Genomic DNA, 20,284 nt, shown 5'->3' on the forward strand with positions numbered 1-20,284 from the left:
TGGAGCATTCACCGCTTCTGGAGGCAGTGTCAGAAGGTCGTAAAAGGGGATCACAGCATCCTGGTTCACAGCAACCGTCCTAAATATAGTTGCCATGCATCTGAATCTTGATCACGTGACTGTGGGGATGCTGCAGTGGTCATAAGTGTGAAAAACAGTCATTTTTTTCAGTGCCGTTTGTATGGTCACTAAATGAACTGTTGTAAGTCAAGGACTACCTGTACTCTGCCTAATTCTTCCAGGATCGGTATGGCATTTTTTACTTTCTCCTGATCTATGTCTTGCACGTTCAGGGGCCTCTTTTGATATGCTTACCATGTAAATAGATCCTGAATTCAAATACATGCAAATAGATTAAGAATCAAGGCCATGTTTTCCATTTTTTAAAAATTTGATTTCTGTTAGATGATTTTACTGTAATATTTAGACAGAGTGAATGTTGTGACTTTATGGAGAGGGAACTAACATTAATGGGGCTATATGGCTGTTACTCACTTGTACTGGAGTTCTTTGCATTTGACTGTTTGCTTAATGATGTTTCTAATTAATGATGTTTTTCTGAGGCAACGGCCTCAGAAAAGTACTTTACAGTTTGTAAAGCACTTCCAACAGTGGTAAAACATTGCACCACCATCACCTGTGTTCATATGATCATGATCTGGATACTTAGCATCCTGTTTGTACCATTTACAATCTTCTCTCCTGTCTTCCCAAGGAAAATGAAGCCAATGGAAAAGTCAGCAGGGAAGGTTGCAAGCTGCTGCTTCCTGCCAAGAGGACTTCCTCTAATCTCTGAGGCTGGCAAAAATAGCTCCCTCCTGAAGGGTATCAGCTCCATGCCTACTTGGATTTCAGGAAGCCAAGTAGGCCGCAGAAAGCTGAAATCCTTCAGGAAGCAGCTCTTTTGTTCTGGTTGAAAGAACTGCCTGACAAAGGATTTCAGCTCTGTGTCTGCTTAGGTTTTGGCAAGGAGGATATTGCGCTTCTGAGCAGAGAGGCAGCACAGTAAAGTAAGGAGTGCAAGGTGCCTTGGGGTGGGGAGCTTTGGCACAGACCCCACACAGGACTCTCTTTGTTCAGGAACTAAACATCCTGCTTGGATTTCAGCAGGACTTTCAGCTCCTGAGCAGGGACAGATTCACATATGGCCTGCATCAGGCTTTCCAAGTTCTCCCCCATCTATTCTGAGGCACCCTGCACTCTTTACATAAGGCTCCTTCTGCTTAACAACCTGGAGATTGCTTAACAACTGCAACTGGGAGTGCTGAAGTTATGGTTGTTGAGTGAAGCAGTCAAGGGATATCTCACTTAATTACTGCTTCATTAAATGACCAAATTGTGATCTGAACTGCCTTATTGAACATCTACCATTGGAAGAAACATATAGTAGACACATGTCAAGTAGGTAAGTGGAATAGTTCAGATTAAAAAAATTGTCAATAGAACCGATAGCAAAACAGTATTATTATGATTGGAATTATGTGTGGGACTATGAGAGACCACTTACACGTTTCTTCTTGAATTCATATGCTGTCTCCCAGTTTAGATGTTTGCAAATAAACTTTCCTTCCTCCTATTTTCCCCACAACAACAATCTTGTGAGGTGACTTTGGCTAAGAGTCAATGACTGGCCCAAAGTCACCCAGCTGGCTTTCATAGCTAAGACAGGACTAGAACTCATGGTCTCACACTTTTCAGCCTAGTGCAGTGATGGCGAACTTTTTAGAGACCAAGTGCCCAAACTGCAACCCAAAAATCACTTATGTATCGTTGGGTGCTGGGTGGGCGTGGCCCATTGGGTGGGTGTGGCCCATTGGGTGGGCATGGCTGCAGTGGTAACGGCAGACTGGGTGGGACTAAAAAGTTCAATCAATCAATTCCAACTTTGCGAGATCTTTTTTTTTTCCCGCGGGAAGTTGAAATTGATTGATTGAATCTTTTTTTTTTTTTTTTGCACACGGCAGTGGAGGCCTAAAGCGAAAAGGTTTTATAAAACCCAGCTGAAGGCCTAGGACTGGGGTGACAGTGCGCGTGCCCACAGAAAGGGCTCTGCGTGCCACCTGTGGCACGCGTGCTATAGGTTTGCCACCACGGGCCTAGTGCTTTAACCACTAGACCAAACTGGCTAATATAAGTGAATTACATAACCTTTGCTTATAAGATACAGTCAGAATGCAACTGTATTTTCCATTTTTAAAAAATTATACTTAAGAGTCTTCATTTGAGGAAGGAAGGAAGGAAATATGTAAGTGATTTTCATGTATCTTTTCAACAGATAATTACATTCTTATTGTCCCTCTTTCCTCTTAAATTTTTGACAAATCATCTTTCTCCCTGGTTTAATTGACATGTTTCTTCAAATCCATAAATCATATTTTTTACTATTTCAGCAAGACGTCCATGTAAGATTTCCAGTCTTTCATAAAAGTTTTTGTTTGTTCTGTGATCAAACAGATCAGTTTCACTATTTCTGCACTATTTCAGTTTCACTATTAAGTTCTGACATTTTGATAAGCAATTGTGTTTTCCCATAATTAAAGTTGACTGATAATGTTGAAAAACTAAGTAGGATGAACTCTTCAATTTAAGCTGGGTCAGAGAACAGGTACCATAATAACCTTGTGTACTTTTTTCAAGGTTATTTGCTTATTCCTCTATATTCAGAGACTTTAGTCAGATCTTTAAAGCATCCATGCGTTTTCCCAGGTTCATATGACTGCTGTACGGCTGCTTGAAAGAGCAGCAGACAGGGCTTATTCATGCTCCAGTGTCTTCCAAAGCACCTTTGTAATGAATCTCAGTACTATATAGGCTTAGTATCTTATTTATGTGAAAAAAGAACCTAAGAAAAATTATAAGATGAATGTTTGAATCAAGATATTTATATTTCATAAAATATGACCGAATGTGGCAATTCCACTGTAAACCCTAATAATGAAGAACTGCAAGATATCAAGCAATCTTCACAAATTCAGGAATATTTGCTAGGGTGTAATGGTATGTGGGAAGGACCTTGGGAGACTGGCAAAAAGATGCTGCTTAAGTAACAGTTGGATAAGGTAGCCTAGCCAACAGCTGCATAGTGGATGAAGTGAGAGGTTCAGGAGGGACTCTTCCTAAATTATAAGGCTGTAAAGGTGACAGTAGGAGAATTGTATTTTCAGACTTGCAAGATTCTGTTAATGCAGTTTTACAATAAAGTAAAAGTAGTTTACATGACCATGTTTCCTACCTGGTTTACCTTGTAAGGCTGACATAGAGCTATGTGAAGTCTCAAAGGAATGTTTCACTTCAGTGAAGTTCAGAGCAAAGCACTTCAAAGTTGCTTTGTGAAGCAACCTGATTCTTCCATGATTATGTGATTGTTCTTTCCTTGGAGCTCCTCTCAGACTTCTTTTGAAGAACTTGGGAGAAGGTGGAGAGGAACCTTTTTCTATAGCATTAGCTGATCTGATTTCAGGCTTTGGTGAATGCCATGAGATTGCCCACAGTTTGAGTCAAAGACGGCCACCTGAAACCTTCTCTGGACTACTAGCTGAAGGTTTTCTGGGTTGGGTTGCTCCGACAATGTGCCATGGATAATCCTAAAACCATGTAGTCCAAGAGGTTAGAGCTGCAGTAGAAGGCTAAGAGGAGTCTTCTCCTACACCCTAAATGTTTGATTGAAGTGAGTTATGTCTCCTGCATGGGAGAATCATTTCTTCAAAACCAATCAGTGCCATTTCCTACAGGACTTATTTTGTAGAAAGGTGTTCCTTTAAACAATTCTAGTGTTCATTTAGAATCAAATTGCACATTTAACTGCTCTTTATTGCTTTAAAATGGCAGCATTAATTGTCTGCAATAATTATGACTAAACCACTTCAATGGGTTATGCGTGCCATATCTCATTGCAAGCATTATGTGGTCGGTCCTGGTTGTAGAATCATTAATTAATTAAATAATCTCATCTGCTTGTAAAAGCTGTAATGAAATCAGATTGGACCCTCCAAAAGTATTTTTTTTATAATTAGCAAAATTGTTTTAATAACACTTTATACTTGGGTTTCATCCTCAGTAAATCCTACATTTTTTTGGGAGTAGTGCTTTATTATTTGGACTACCAAACAACATACAGATAAATTAGCCCATACAACCGATCTACTAACAGAAGTTTACTGCTGAAGTTCAGTTCTCTGTTTTCATGCCAAGATTTTGTCTATTCAACCCAGTAATACTTGCAGATAAGTATGTTTCAATGGAGCATAATGTATTAGGATTAAGTGCCTGGAAATTAATGTAAAATTTTAAGATGGAATGCCCTAAAGCACAACTGCGTATAAATTATTATAACTATAATGCCTTTAGATGCCTTTATTTTTTATTACTAGAAAATGAATTTGTTCTAGTTACTAGCACTACTAATCATAATGCTTCTATTAATATTTATAACTGTTCTTTTCCCTAATAGACTGAATAATTAGAAATATTTGGAACATATACTTTTTATTGCAAATAGCAGAGATTGGTACCTTCTGTCTTAATTCAATTTCTTCAACTGAAAGCATATGTGTGTGTGTGTGTGTGTGTGTGTGTGTGTTCCTGATTATCTTAAAAACTCGAATCCCAGGTGTATTCATATTAAAACTATAACAAACTCACTGAACTCCAGGATAAATAAAAACAAACTGTTTAATACTTAGCTTTCATCAGCCCTCTGCTGACATCATCAGAGTAAAAGCCGGTGGTTGGAAGACCTGCTTATATGGCCAGCTGTTTTAGCAATATGGTCATAGACCGTGTGACCGGTCTACCCGCCTCTTGCTCTCCCCCAGTCAGCTGTGTTGCTCCTAATTGTGCTGCACTCGTCTGCATCTGCTTGACTCTTGGCGTTTTCCCTCCCCCGCCTGCTCTGCTTGCCCATTCTGCTGCATGCAGTTGCTCAGAGTCATTGCTGGATCACCCCTTTTGCCGTCCTGTCTGGTAGCCTCAGTAAGTTGTCGCGTGGTCCCGTCTGAGGGTGCTTCCTCCATCATATGTCTTGTCCTGGTCACGCTGGCCCCTCGTCTCTCTCCCGATCCTGCAATGGGCTGTGCTGGTATCCCCATCCCTCCATTCATTGGGGTCTCATACCGCTCTATGAGTGGGCGTCCCCGATCTCTCCTGTCTCCACTCGCCCCAAATGTAAGTGACACTCTTTGCACTCTCCCGTTCTGCCACGTGCGGCTACTCAGAGTCATTACTGGATCGCCCCCTCTGCCATCTTGTCCGGTGGCCTTGATGAGTTGTTGCGTAGTCCCATCAGGAGGTGTTTCCTGCATTATGTGTCTTGTCCTGATCATGCTGGCCCATCGTCTCTCCCCTGATCCTGCAATGGGTGAGCGTCCTGGACCTCTCCTGTCTTCATCCGTCCTGTGTGTAGATGGTACTCTTTGAGCTTGCTCATTCTGCCATGTGCGACTACTCAGAATCATTGCTGGATCATCCCTTTTGCCGTCCCATTCGGTAGCCTTGGTAAGTTGTCATGTGGTCTTTCCTGGCGGTGTTTCCTCCATCATATGTCTCATCCTGATTGTACTGGCCCGTTGTCTCTCCCCTGATTCTGCAATGGACCATGTCAGTACCTCCATACCTCTATTCACTGGGGTTTCATGCCATTCTATAGGTGAGCATCTTGGACCTCCCCTGTCTTCATTTGTCCTGTATGTGGGTGGTACTCTTTGTGCTCGTGATTCCTGGCATTGTTGTTCATGCTTTCTCAGCGTTTGGTAGGCTGGTAATAGTTCTACATGTCGGTTAACTGAATGTTGGCCTGATAACCAGGCCTCTTTAAATAAATGGCCACCTTTCATAGAGTCCTGGGCGATGACCTCCACGCCCGCAAAATTGAAAATGTGGTTGCTGTCAGCCATATGTGCCCACATATGGGAATGCTGTTCATGCCATTCTGCAATCATCGGGGTGCTCCTCAGTTTTTGTCGCCTCTCTGGGGCGACTTTAGAACCATTTTAGGGTCAAAACCAGCTGGGGGGGTGCGGAGCTCCGCAATCCAGCAGCCGTGTCATTAGGATGCAAGACTGGAAGTCAATGCTGCTAGCATTCTGATGAGCTGCAAGTGTGAATACCCTTTGAACTTGGGATGCTGAGGAACAACAAATCTGGGTGTGGTCATGCCAACTGATGTTTCACTTTAGAATTCAGGCTCATCTCCCTCTGAGATTCTATGTTGATGTTAAACAATGCAGGGGTCCATGTTGAGTTGCTTGTAATATGTGAATATGATGGCTAAACAAAGAAAAATTGCTCTTAGTTAAAGAATAGTACAGAACAGAACAACAGAACAGAACAGAATAGAAAAACAGAGTTAGAAGGGACTTTGGAGGTCTTCTAGTCCAACTCCTTGCTCAGGCAGGAAATGCTATACCATTTCAGACAAATGGTTGTCCAGTCTGTTCTTAAAAATTTCCATTTACAACTTCTAGAGGTAAGTTGTTTCACTGATTAATTGTTCTGTCAGGAAATTTCTCCTTAGTTCTAGGTTGCTTCTCCCCTTGATTAGTTTCCAAGTTGCTTCTTGTCCTGCCTTCAAGTGCTTTGGAGAATAGCTTGACTCCCTCTTTTTTGTGGCAGCCCCTGAGATATTGGAATGCTGCTCTCATGTCCCCCCTCGTCCTTCTCTTCATTAAACTAGACATACCCAATTCCAGCAACCGTTCCTTATATGTTTTAGTCTCCAGTCCCCTAATCATCTTTGTTGCTCTTCATTGTTCATTGGCCTCGAAAAAAATAGCAGGTTGGATATTCCATGATTTTATTACATTTTGAATTTTCAGAAATAGCTTATTCTTGTAATTCCTTGGATTAAATAAAGATTCAAAAAGGATGCAAAACATCTAAAAAAATTTAAAGCAGAGTGCAGGGTAGTCTTTGACTTACAACCCTTCATTGAGCAACTTTTCAAAGTTACATCAGTATTGAAAAAAGTGACTTACAAATGCCCCTAACCTTTACAACCTTCCTACAACTCCATGGTCACATGATCAAAATTTGGGCATTTGGCAACCAACATATATTTACAAAGTTTGCAGCAGGGTCATGTGATCATCATTTACTACCTTCCCAGGGACTTCCGACAAGGTAAGTCAATGGTAGAAGACAGATTTGTTTAATAACCCCCACGATTCTCTTACAGCTTCAGTGGTTCACTTAAGAACCATGGCAAAAAAAATAATAATCATAAAATCGGGGACGAGTCACTTAAAAACCGCTTTGCTTAGCAACAGAAATTCTGGTTCCATTTGTGATTATAAGTCAAGGACTACCTGTTTTTTGATTTGGGAAAAAATCTTTAAGACATAATAAAGTTAATTAATGAGCCGTTGCACAGTGTCTTTTATTCTTAGAGTGATATAAATGAAATATGACCTTCTTTTATGAGGGCATATAACAGGTGACACTAGGGAGCCATGGCTGCATCATCCAATGGAATGCTTCTTTTTATGAAATAAATTGCAGCCATTAAATGCTGGCAATTTAATTGAACAATAGTCCATGCCACTTTCCTAATGAAGGCTCTATATTCCATTTCCCCCCCTCTTCTGGGATTTTCAACTGGTAGTGCAGCATGGACAGTTCTGACAGAAAAAATGACATGTAATAAAAGAACTGAGTAGCCCTTTCCTAACTCCTCTGTTCCAGTTGGCAGACTTTTCCCCTTCCAGCTTAATTTTATAATAAGAGGAAACGTCCCTGCGTAATACATTGCTTGACTTCCAGTTACAAGGATTATCTTCTGCCAATAGTTAATTCTTCTTTCTCATATAACTCTCATTTTGCTTTTCTGCAGAGTACACCCTGATCAACGAAAACTGTCCAGGTGCTGAATGGAATATCATGTGTCGGGAGTGCTGTGAATATGATCAGATCAAATGTGTGTGTCCTGGACAGAAAGAAGTAGTGGGATATACTATTCCTTGTTGTAGGAATGAGGACAATGAGTGTGACTCCTGCCTAATTCACCCAGGTAAGTTGATTTACTGTGCTGTTTTGATGCGTCCACCTGTATTCTTTTATTTGCTGTATCTGTTTAATTTACATGCAGTAAATATGCTTGTAGCTAGGTGGAGCATGCAGCCTGTTTTGCCTGCCAGATTTTGATGATTAATAGTTTTTCCTCCTTAGAGATGGATAGATGCCAATACAAATGCTCACTGTGATGAAAGTTAATGCATATTGTTGCCAGCTTTTTCCTTTCTCTCGTGATAGAAACTCACATTTCAGGATTTTACCATGGATGCTTGGAAGCTCTCCAAAAAGTAAAGTCACCTTTGGCTTCAGTACTACATGGAGATTATACTTCAGTCTCCAAGGTCTAGTTTGCACACTACCTTCTTTTTAAAAAGATAAGAATTATTATTGATCTCAAACTCAGCTGAGGAAAGCTTTTAAAATTGAAGTAAAGGATATGAAGAAGCAGTTTGTGAGACTGCAAAGAATATACATCGATTAGGATTCTGCCTGATTTGAAACTTATTAAGAGGATGTGCTTCAGGCCATATGGGATTGTCAGTGCAAGATCTCATTAAAACAGCCTTGTCCTCTTTTATATTTTCCAAATGAGCTTAAATAAGTTAAAGCTGCTGTAAGCTTTAATGCTGAGGCATTAAAACAGCTGCATCTTTAATGCGACATATTAGCTCGTATTGTTTCCAGCTCTTGCAGAAGCAACTGGCTTAAAGAAGTGCTACATTTTCATTTCTATGTGCTCCAAAGCACCACTTCTAAATAGTTTTTGAATGATATTCAGCCCTCCTTTTTATTATGTTGAATAACAAATTTATGTTGAAATTTGCAAATGACTATGAATAGTCATTTGCAAATGTGTAAAATATATTCTGAACTCATGTTCATAAATGTTTGGGCAGAAATTAGTACTGAATCCTATCTAACCTTTGGGCCATCATTGGGGCATTACTGAAAATAAAATTCTAGTTGAGGTTGATCTGACGATGTAAGGAAATATAGGATGTTCAGGAAGTAAATTTCCCTTAAACAAGAGGATTCTCAGGAAAAGGAGGGAGAGATCAATAGGAGAAAGTCTGGATGCTATAGCTATAGACATCTGTGAGTAATGGGAAGAGAGGCCAGGTGAAGAAACATACATTATGGCATCATAACACAAACCCCATGACTTTAGTATGTGCATCTTACGTTAGAGCAGGGCTTTTCAACCTTTTCACTCATTGTACCATTTTTAGGATATGGCAACATCCGAGTACCACTAGTCGCCTAGTAAGGTGTCAAAAACTTGATGACCCCCCCCCCAAAAAAGGAAAAAAGTGATAAAGTACAGGTAGTCCTCGACTTACAACAGTTCGCTTAGTGACTTTTGAAGTTACAATGGCACTGAAAAAAGTGCCCCCCCAAGCCACAGCCGAGCAAGACACCTGCCTGCCCACCTGGCAGCGCTTTTCCTCCTGTCCAAAGTTTTCATTGTTGTGAGCATTTCTGTTGAGGATTGGCAGCAGGGGTGGGGTGGGGTGGTGTTTGGTTTTTATTCCCTCTGCCTGCTGGGTGGTTGCAGCAGGTTTTGGTCACTTCACATGATCCTGGGACATTGTGACCATCATAAATATGAATCAGTTGCCAAGCATCTGAATGTAAATCACAAGACCCTGGAGATGCTGCAACATTCCAGCTGATCGGCGCTCCTTCTGGGCTCAGCAGAAGCACCAGGATCAGCGCCAAGCTCCAGCTGGAGCCTGGCACTGATCCTGGCACTTCCACTGAACCCTGACAGCCCCAAAGGAGCGCCGATCAGCTGGAAAGCGGCACTGATCCTGGCGCTTCCACTGAGCCCTGACAGCCTTGCAGCTCCAGCCGTCTCTTGCTCAGGCTTGTGCGGTGCTGCCACCAGTTCAGCTCATTCCCCTCCCCCGCTAACACTTTTCTAGGATGGTTGGTACCACCTGCTGGGTGCCAATGTACCACAGGTGGTACCCGTACCACTGGTTGAAAAGCCCTGCGTTAGAGTATAAATATGAAAGATGGTGGTTGTGTTGTCGTGTCATCATGTCATCGCTTTTTCAGTCATTGTAGACTACAGGAAAATTCTTGTTTGTAATTTTTGTATCCAGCCCTCATAATGGTATTTATATTCTCTCTCTTTATGTTTGGGTGTGTTTGGCTTAGATGAGTGTTTTGCTTGAAAGGACTTTCCCAAGCCACATTTTATACAGCCAAAGTAAAAATATTGGCTGCATGGGCTATATAGTTTTCAGCTACCTATCCGAGAAACCCCAATGTAAGCATACATAATTAAAGAGTTTTCTTCTTCTTTCAGGTTGTATGATTTTTGAGAATTGTAAGTCCTGTCGCAATGGGTCTTGGGGAGGATCACTAGACAACTTCTACATCAAAGGCATTTATTGTGCAGAATGCCGAGCAGGGTGGTATGGAGGCGATTGCATGAGTAAGTATTGGTCAGAGATGTACTTCACCATGCGTGTTCATGCTTTTGGCTGGGAAAGAAAAAAAAAAGTCTCCTTGTAGCTCATCCAGCAATGAGCTGCTAATGTCGAAGCAAAGACCAATTCCTAATCCTTTTCATGACCATTGACACTCAGTTTGAAAATGTAAGACAATATAACCAAAGACATTTTTTTTTAGAGGTCGGGAAATGATCTCATACTGAGCTTCTGGGGCTTTATAGGCCAAAGGTATTTCTCCAATTCCTTTCCCAGTGTCCTATTCTATTTCCCAGAGCTCTAAGGACTCCCAAATGTAGATGGTTATGGACAATGTTTTGTTTTCTATAACCCTTTGCTGCCATCTAATGGCTATCCAAATCTGCACAGCACAGATCTGGTATCCTGGGTTCTAGCCGGAGTGCAAAGTATTCTGCAGAACGCAGCCATTACCAGAAAGAAGGAGGGAGGGAGTTGAAGGAGGCTTTCTTGGCTATCCTACAGTTTGTAGGAGGCAGTTTATAGATCTCTGGTTGATCAGGAAAATGGAAAGTAGAGCACTGTCAGCAGATGAATGTTCTGCCACTCCTTGAAGACTACAGGTGAATAAAAGCTTCTATCGACAACCCACTTACAGGTAACTGTAACATTATTACAGTTATATACCATTATCCCTGATTTTTAATTTTTACTGCAATATTTTTCCTGATCGAAATAGGTCCTTATGCCTAATCTGAATATTTTTGGGTGGGGAGGGAGAGGTGCTTCCTTAGCAAAAGATAATTTTGTTGTTGTTGTTGTTCATATGTGGATAGAATCATATATATGATGGGCAATCAGCAGGAATAGTTAACTGAAGAAAATGTAAGGAGAATATTCATTGTTGGGTTTGTGGATAATATATATATATACCTTATATCTGCATTTGCATAAAATTAGACCTTGTGGACTGAATGACCAAAGAAAAATATGTTAGTTGAGGAGCACAATCCTTTGCCCATGTCAAGGCCTGGAAATCCTTCTCTTTCTGTTTATTCGCTGCCTTGATCGTCGTACCAAGGTCCATCCTGTAAGTGGCGCACATGAGATTTGCCAGTACAAATAAAAATATAACCAGATTCTTGGGGAGGGGGGAGAATAATTTCTTAAGATTGCTTGGTATAGATTAATGAGAAATCATTGCACATGCAAAGACTAGTAGGGACAATATGCAAAATTTCATCACTGCAGCATTTTAAATGTTCTGCCTTTGAATATGGATGCAATACTGAGAGAATGAAATTAGTTCTGATTTAAAAAACAAACAAACCTGCATTGAATTGTGAGTTTTGGAAATATGTTGATCTAAGAGTAGATTGAATATAAATACCTGTGATTCTTTCATTGCAAACCTATATTGTAAAACACATCATTTCTTTAAAAATATGGTTCCCTTTTCGCTACCAGGAAAGGCACTACAGGGATAGTCCCATACAGAATTGCCAAAAGGTATGCCATTGAATTAAGTGGACCTTAATCTCAGTTACATGTGAATAGAACTGTAAGTGCTAACTGTTATCAATTAAAATAGAGCAATGTAAATTAAACTTTACATTATATACAGACTAGATTTGATAAAGTAGCAATGAAGGTCTTGGAAAAGTTATCCAGATGTTGTGATGTGGCTATATCTAAAAAGATCAGAAACGGACAGGCAATGCTTTTCCCTGTGACACCTTATGGAAGCAAAAACTGAACTCTCCAGAAGCAAGACAGAAAGAGCACTAATGCTTTTGAAAATCAGCGTGGAAGAAGACTCATGAGAACCCCACGGATTGCCAAGAAAACAAAGAAATGGCTCATAGAACAAATCAATCCAGAGTCCTCACTCAGAGCACAAATGGCTAGGGTCAAATGATCAAATTATCATATGACCCTGCTCTCCTCAGAAGATGGAGAAGGAAAAGAAAAGATGAAGAACAGCAAGGTGGTAGAACATAAATAGAGCAGCTATGTGCACCATTGAAAGATTTGAATGGCCAGATTGGGAGTAGATCACCCTGAGGAAAATCAGTCAATTGCCTATAAATGCAGTACATTTATACAATCAATTATTTTCATTTACATATATCATTCTCCATCACAAACAGCCAATCATGTCACATAGAAGACAGATACATCCTTATATTCTCCTCACTTCTTCCAGAAAGGATGAAAATGAAGAAAGGACAAGAATAGGATAGAGCTGGATTAAGGAACAAGGTTAACGGAAGGAGAGAGAACTGGGCTAACCGCTATATGTAGATAGGTCTTATCAGTGCTTTTTTTCTTAAAAAAAAAAAAAAAAGGTGCCAGAACTCGCACATGTCATACAACCTGCCTTGCCTACTCTACAAGGTTCCATCCCAAAAAGGTGGTGGAACTCCGTTCTGGGCCTTCTATGAGAAAAAAAGCTCTGGGTCTTATTATGTTATTTTGTGAAAGCAGTATTTTCACATTTGAGGTTATTAATAATTCTTTCTGGGCTACTATCTCACTATAGCCATTTATTTTTAGTTTTTAGTAAAATGTTGAGAATTTCATCTTTGATCCCTAGAATAGCTTCAGTTTCTCAAGTGGCTTTCATGAAACCAATTTCAGGCACTGGTGATTGATTGGTTAGTTGTTATTGCCTCCTGTTTTTCTGTGATGATGTGTCTCTAACCAAGTCCTTCAGGTCTTGTAATGATGCACCCATTGCCACTACAATTGTCTCCATTAGGCACTGGCATCTATGCTGTAACTATTGCAATGAAGGCAGATACAATTAAACTCTTTAGTTTGTCAACCAGTAGTTCAGCTACAGCCCTAAATTTTGTTAGTTTTTTTTAACTGTATATATTATATACTATATATACCAGCTCCTGCCAGCCTAGCAGTTCGAAAGCATATACTGTAAGTGCAAGTAGATAAACAGGTACCACTTCGGCGGGAAGATGACAGTGTTCCGTGGTGTCACGCTGGCCGCCTTTGGACAGTTCTGGCTCAATGGCCTTGAAATTGAGATGAGCACTGCCCCCTAAAGTTGGCAACAACTAGCAGAGTAAAATCTGCAGGGACTCCATGACCTTTATATACTAGACCGCCTGGTGTTCCTGTTATAATTAGTCATAAAGTTACTGGTAACATGTTTCAGAATAAGCATAGGCCAGTGATGGCGAACCTTTTAGAGACTGAGTGCCCAAACTGCAACCCCAAACCCACTTATGCATCGTCAAGGGCCGGCTGGGTATGGCCCATTGGCTGGGTGTGGCCAATTGGGTGGGCGTGGCCCATTGGCTGGGCGTCGCTGCAGTGGTAACGGCAGACTGGGTGGAACTAAAAAGTTCAATCAATCAATTCCAACTTTGCAAGATCTTTTTTTTTCCTGCGAGAAGCTGAAATTGATTGATTGAACTTTTTTTTTTTTTGCACACGGCAGCGGAGGCCTAAAGTGTAAAGGTTTTATAAAACCCAGCTGAAGGCCTAGGACTGGGGCGACGCGCGCGTGCCCACAGAGAGGGCTCTGAGTGCCGCCTATGGTACCCGTGCCATAGGTTTGCCACACTGGCATAGGCAAATCAAGTTCTGCATCGTGTACGATTACTTAATATTTCTTTTGTGCCTTGTTCTTTTTGCTCTCTACTCAGGCAATTGAATTTTTTTGAAGAAGCCTCCCTCCCCCCCGATAGCCTCTGTGACAGTGCTCATAAATCATTCTGATGATCTCTTGGAATTGGTGACATGTACCTATGAAATACATTCTCACTGTATTTATGTAACTGCATTTTTGAGTAATCCAGAAGCATTCAAAAAAACTTTGATCCTCAACATTTTCTTTCCTTTTTACCAAGCTTCTTACTTAAAGTTACAGGTAGTCCTCAGCTATACAACCGTTCATTTAGTGACTGTTTGAAGTTACAATGGCACTGAAAAAAGTGACTTACATCCATTTTTCACACAACAGTTGCAGCATCCCATGGTCATGTGATCAAAATTCAGATGCTTGGCAACTGGCATGTACTTATGACAATTGCAATGTCCCAGGGTCATGTGATCACCTTTTGCCACCTTCTGACAAGCAAAGTCAATGGGGAAGCCAGATTCACTTAACAACTATGTACTAACTTAACAACTCCAGAGTTTCACTTAATCCCAGTGGCAAGAAACATTGTAAAATGAGACAAAACTCACTTAACGACTGTCTTGCTTAGCAGCATAAATTTTGGGCTTAATTGTGGTTGTAAGTCAAGGACTATCTTTATTGTCTGTTTTGAAGCAATTGTGTTCAACTTTCATTTTTCATATAGAAGTCAATTAAAATGATATTATTATTGCTAATTGGTTCAGCCCTATAAGTACCTCATACTAAACTCATATGCTTTTAAATGTCCAACTTACTTTTTTGTTTGGAATAAGCAACTTTCTGCGATGTGCAGAAAAAGAGCAAGTCAGCAAAACATCATAAAAGCAGGAGAAAAGAAAAAAGGAAATCTAATTAAACCTGGTCCATATAGTACAATTCACTATACTCTCCATATCTACCTTTGCAAATATTGTTGCTTCCCTCATGTCTGTACAGCAATTTTTACACTACCTTTTGTTCTTTAAACTCCCTAGTTTTCTCCATCCAGCATGCTTATTTTGGATTCAGTCTTCATTTTATATGACAGCCTTTTCAGTGAAGGTCTGGACTGGTCTCTCACTTTTGTATTCAATCCATATTTCTTAATCATCCATTTATACGGGACCATGTTTTACTGTAAAACCCTTTCCACTATATTCAGCTGACTTTAAAGTTTCACCTAACACACTCCACACTCACTTCATTTACAAGTACACTCTTACACATAGCAGCTTTTACTTCGTTCAGCTTTTATATCTTGCAACAGCCCACATACTGGTATTCCTCAAATTACAACCACAATTGGGACTGGAATTTTGGTCACCAAGTGATGCAGTCATTCAACAAGTCATGTGACTGAACCCAGTTTGATGACCATTTTACCGTGGTTGTTAAATGAATTACCATGGTTGTCTTTGCTTGGCAGAAGCTGACTGGAAAGATTGCAAATCACAATCATATCTCCATAAGATGCTGCAACCTTTGCAAATGGGAGTACCCGAAACACACAATTTACAATCATATGATTGGGGGGGGGCTATGCAAGGGTCATAACTTTGAGGATAGGTTATAAGTCACTTTTTCTGAGGTTGACATAATTTTGAACTATTATTAAAAAAAATGGTCTGAGGACTATCTGCACTTCCCAGTTTCTACTGCTTTCTACCAGCATTTACATCACACAGTTTAACATTTGCTGCAAATCCTTTGGGTGTTCAAGTCAACTACATGGCATTGTCTACATATAAAAACACACATATTTACATTATAAATCAATGCACTTCTAATGTTACTATAAGCATAATTATCCATAAATATATTAAACGACCAAGGAGATGCTGCACTCTCATATCTTATTCTCTGTTGAATATTGAATAATTCACCCAACATACCATTTATTCTCAGGCATGCTTCCCCCCCCCCCCCAATTTATGCTACCTTTACTGCATTCAGGAGCCAGCATTTATACAGTATCTAAAGTTCTGGCGCTATTTAGGTTTAAATCTGTAGTTCTGTCTTGTATGGTCGATTTTATGGACATCCGTTTAAGAAGAAAATTATTGATCATATTTAGAAGCATTTATTAAGTGTATGTAGTATATTTATTCTAATTCTTTGGCCTCAGGCAAAAAAATATGTTCCAAAACGTTTTGCCATCTTTTTTCCAGACACAAAAGGAACAGTGATGGTGACAGCCTTCCAGAATTGATTCCTTTCCACTCTCTCCCTTTCCTAAGCACCGCTCCTTCCTCCTTCAAGACAAGACAGGATTTATGTTCAGCATTTAAATTGTTCTCAAAACTTTCTAAACCTCTCTCTCTCTCTCTCTCTCTCTCTCTCTCTCTCTCTCTCTCTCTCTCTCTCTCTCTCTCTAAGCTTTTGAAATAAAAGTATGTATGTTTCGGTTGGGAGCTACTTGGCTGATAATATCAAAGGATGGCAGGTATCGTGTATCCCTCCTGTGGATGGATTAAAAACAGAAAAATGACAATCAGATTTGACCATGTATACGTTTCATGCAGAAATGGTTTGTGGCAAATAGGAGCTTGTTTCTCTGGAGCATTCTTTGAATGGCTCTCTCTTTAGCCTTTGGACCACCTGCCTTGTTGGCCAGTCCTACTTCCTTGGCACAAATGTTCCACAAGTTCAAATTGTACTGTTCTCCAAAGAAAGGTGCATTCAGTATTCCTTGCATGGCACCATCGCTTTGCACCAATTCTGTCTTGCCAACGGCAAGAGAAAGAAAAGAAACAGAAAAGCCCCCTTATAATGGAAAGGGAATGTTCTCTGAGGTGATTCAAGGACCTTGTCAATCCTTCTGAAGAAGGTTTCCTGCAGCTTTGTCTCAGGTTGTTTTGAGAGGAGAGCCAGCAACTCTGCTACGTTTCCTCTCCCCAGTGTGGGAAGCTACATTAGTTTCCAGCGGATCCTGGCATATCTCAACAGCATCCTAATGACAGTCATGGGGGCAATGTAATTAATTCTCCAGTTTTTCACATCAGGAGCCAAGAAGCCCTGGTGTGGAATGAAGCACTTATGACAGACCCTTCTGAGCTTGTTTTGTGTTTTATTGGAATCTACATAGCTGAGGGTAATTGAGGGTAAACCGGCAAATATTTGCATTTATAGGAATGGACAAATCTTAGCAAGGTAGAACCATGTAGGATACAGGAAATACTGAGATAGGATAGTGGGCATGTTACTGAAGATGATTCAACCACATCACTGTTCATTAGAAGAGCCTCTTACTTGGAGTTTTCTAAATGTGTGTTAAGAATTCACAGAGTTTCAATGCAAACACATCTTGGAATGGCACCAGTTCCTTTTTTTTTTTGGTAATATTTTATTGATTTTCTAATTTTACATTTAAATATTTAAAAAGCAATGTGGCGGCTGGGTTAGTCAATAACCTCTTAATTATTATTATTATTATTATTATTATTATTATTATTATTATTATTATTATTATTATTATTATTATTATTATTATTATTATTATTATTATTTAATTTATATACCGCCCTTCTCCCGCAGGACTCAGGGCGGTGCACAGCATATTAAAACAGTACAAATACAAAACATAAAAATATAAACCCCTGTAAAACCAGATTAAAAACCAAATATTAGAAGCTGTGTTTCTATTTAAAATTATTCTTAAAATCACCCTAAATAAAATCCTCCCTAGGTCAGGCCCGCTTGCTGGAAAAGCCATGTCTTGAGGGCACGGCGGAAGGTAAGGAGATCCGGAATCGTCCGGATCTCGGGGGGTAGTTCGTTCCAGAGGGTGGGGTCACCCACAGAGAAGGCCCTCCCCCTGGGGGTCGCCAGCCGACATTGTTTGGCCGACGGCACCCTGAGGAGACCCACTCTGTGGGAGCGTACCGGTCTATGGGAGGGAATCTGTGGCAGAAGGCGGTCTCGGAGGTAACCAGGTCCGATGCCATGGAGCGTTTTAAAGGTGGTAACTAACACCTTAAAGCGCACTCGGAAGACCATGATTCCATAAAGGTTCTCCTGATCAACTCCTTCGGAAATCTGAAGGAGCTAAGCAAGAATGCTATTGTGTAACAGTTATTATCAGCCAGTACCATAATAATAATAATAATAATAATAATAATAATAATAATAATAATAATAATAATAATAATAATAATAATAATAAAGTTGGAAGGGACCTTGGAGGTCATCTAGTCCAACCCCCTGCTCAGGCAGGAAACCCTACACCATTTTGGACAGATGGCTGTCCAGTTTCTTCTTAAAAACTTCCAGTGTTGGAGCATTCACCGCTTCTGGAGGCAGGTTGTTCCACTGATTAATTGTTCTAACTGTCAGGAAGTTTCTTCTTAGTTCTAGGTTGCTTCTCTCCTTGATTAGTTTCCATCCATTGCTTCTTGTCCTGCCCTCAGGCACTTTGGAGAATAGCTTGACTCCCTCTTCTTTGTGGCAACCCCTGAGATATTGGAACACTGCTATCATGTCCCCCCTCGTCCTTCTCTTCATTAAACTACTAGACATACCCAATTCCAGCAACTGTTCCTCATATGTTTTAGCCCCCAGTCCCCTAATCATCTTTGTTGCTCTTCTCTGTACTCTTTAATAGTTTTACATTCTGTACCATCTTTGGGCTCCTTGTATTGTTTGTTTGTTTGTTTGTTTGTTTGTTTGTTTGTGTATTAGAACTTAAGACTGAACAAACCTTATGTCATTCCTTTTGTCATTTTTGCCACAGAAAATTCATGTAAGCAATTACTTTTGGTAGGGAAAGCAATAAAAGTGCTATTATGGTTGGTTGCATAGGCAGACAGACGTTTTGGCATTTTTATCCATCTATTGTGTCCTTCCCAAGGACCTGGGATAGGCAGATGTTGTTTAATGGTGTTAAAAGTGTCATTGCAGGATGTAAGCTCTTCCAAGCAAAGCTGTCTTTTGCAATTGAACAGATAGAAATATTGTTAATATGCAAATTTTCTAAGTGCCCTCTAAGATGTTTTGGTATGTCATCTAGTGTGCTGATAACCAGTGGGACCATGGGCTGTTTATGCTATATAGATAGTCCTTGACTTACAACAATTCACTTAGCGACTGTTCGAAGTTACAATGGCACTGAAAAAAGTAACTTATGACCATTTTTCACACTTATGACCATTGCAGCATCCCCGTGGTCATGGGAATGCTTGACAACCAACTCACATTTATGACAGTTGCATTGTCCTAGGATCATGTGATCCTCTTTTGCAACATTCTGACAAGTAAAGTCAATGGGGAAACCAGATTCCCCAGTAACAACTGTGTTACTAATTTAACAACTGCACTGATTCACTTAACAAAGTGGTTTGTGGCAAATAGGAGCTTGTTTCTCTGGAGCATTCTTTGAATGGCTCTCTCTTTAGCCTTTGGACCACCTGCCTTGTTGGCCAGTCCTACTTCCTTGGCAGAAAGGAAGTAGGAAAATGGGGCAAAACTCACTTAACAAATTTCTCACTTAGTAACATAAATTTTGGGCTCAATTGTGTTGTAAATTGAAGACTACCTGTATAATCTTTGAACTTCGATTTTCAGATCATGATACTTTGCGGTCTTCTCCAATTCTTTGTCTTCTACTGTTGTTACAGCAATTATCCACACTTTCTTCTTTTCAACCACAGTTAAATCTGGTGTGTCAAGACTTGTGCCAATTATTAACCATTTGCTGATGTCTCTTTTATTCAATATTTCATTTAGTTGTTTAGTCATGTAAACTACTCAGGTATTTGAGCCCAAAGCCCTGCAATTCATTAATTCCAGGATATGTCTAGTTTTTGCTCATGTTCAATTTTTAACCATTTCTGCTGTTGTTATTAGTTCTTCCATTCAATTTTTACTAAGTTTATCTTCAAATTATTTTATCCATCCAGCACTTTTATTATAATCCCTTTGATTTTCCCATGATCTTTCCAAAACTGGATTGCTTTTTTTTTGCTTGGTTTTCCATTGTCAGAAATCCTGTTGCTATTTATATCACTTTTTATCTTATTGAAATATCTGATTTTGCTTAATTTGTGCCTTGTAACATTGTGCCTAGCTATTGCTTTTATTTGTTGCTTTATTTCCAGAGCTTATTTTTTTAAGTTAAGCCATTTTTAAAATAATTGGGCTTGCCTTGATCCATACTTCCTTCACTTTTTTGTCTTTCATGTTCTTTAAGTTATTCACATCTGATCTTAATTTCTTTATCTTG

The 20,284-nt window shown here is 39.9% G+C and overlaps 1 protein-coding gene across 1 annotated transcript in view; it reads left to right on the top strand.

Moving 5' to 3' along the window:
* Positions 1 to 5,586: 5,586 nt before the first annotated feature.
* The window catches only part of LOC107298502 (inactive serine protease PAMR1-like), a gene marked incomplete at its 3' end in the record, with an annotated part of 40,944 nt that continues 26,246 nt past the window's right edge, over positions 5,587 to 20,284 (top strand). The window contains exons 1-3 of the mRNA XM_015827880.1: positions 5,587 to 5,644; positions 7,826 to 8,002; positions 10,322 to 10,450. Coding sequence (XP_015683366.1) covers positions 5,587 to 5,644; positions 7,826 to 8,002; positions 10,322 to 10,450 — 364 coding nt within the window. The remainder of the gene's footprint in view (positions 5,645 to 7,825; positions 8,003 to 10,321; positions 10,451 to 20,284) is intronic.

The sequence above is a fragment of the Protobothrops mucrosquamatus genome, unplaced genomic scaffold (genome assembly GCF_001527695.2).
Source record: "Protobothrops mucrosquamatus isolate PMUCROS unplaced genomic scaffold, P.Mucros_1.0 scaffold4028, whole genome shotgun sequence".
NCBI lineage: Eukaryota > Metazoa > Chordata > Lepidosauria > Squamata > Viperidae > Protobothrops > Protobothrops mucrosquamatus.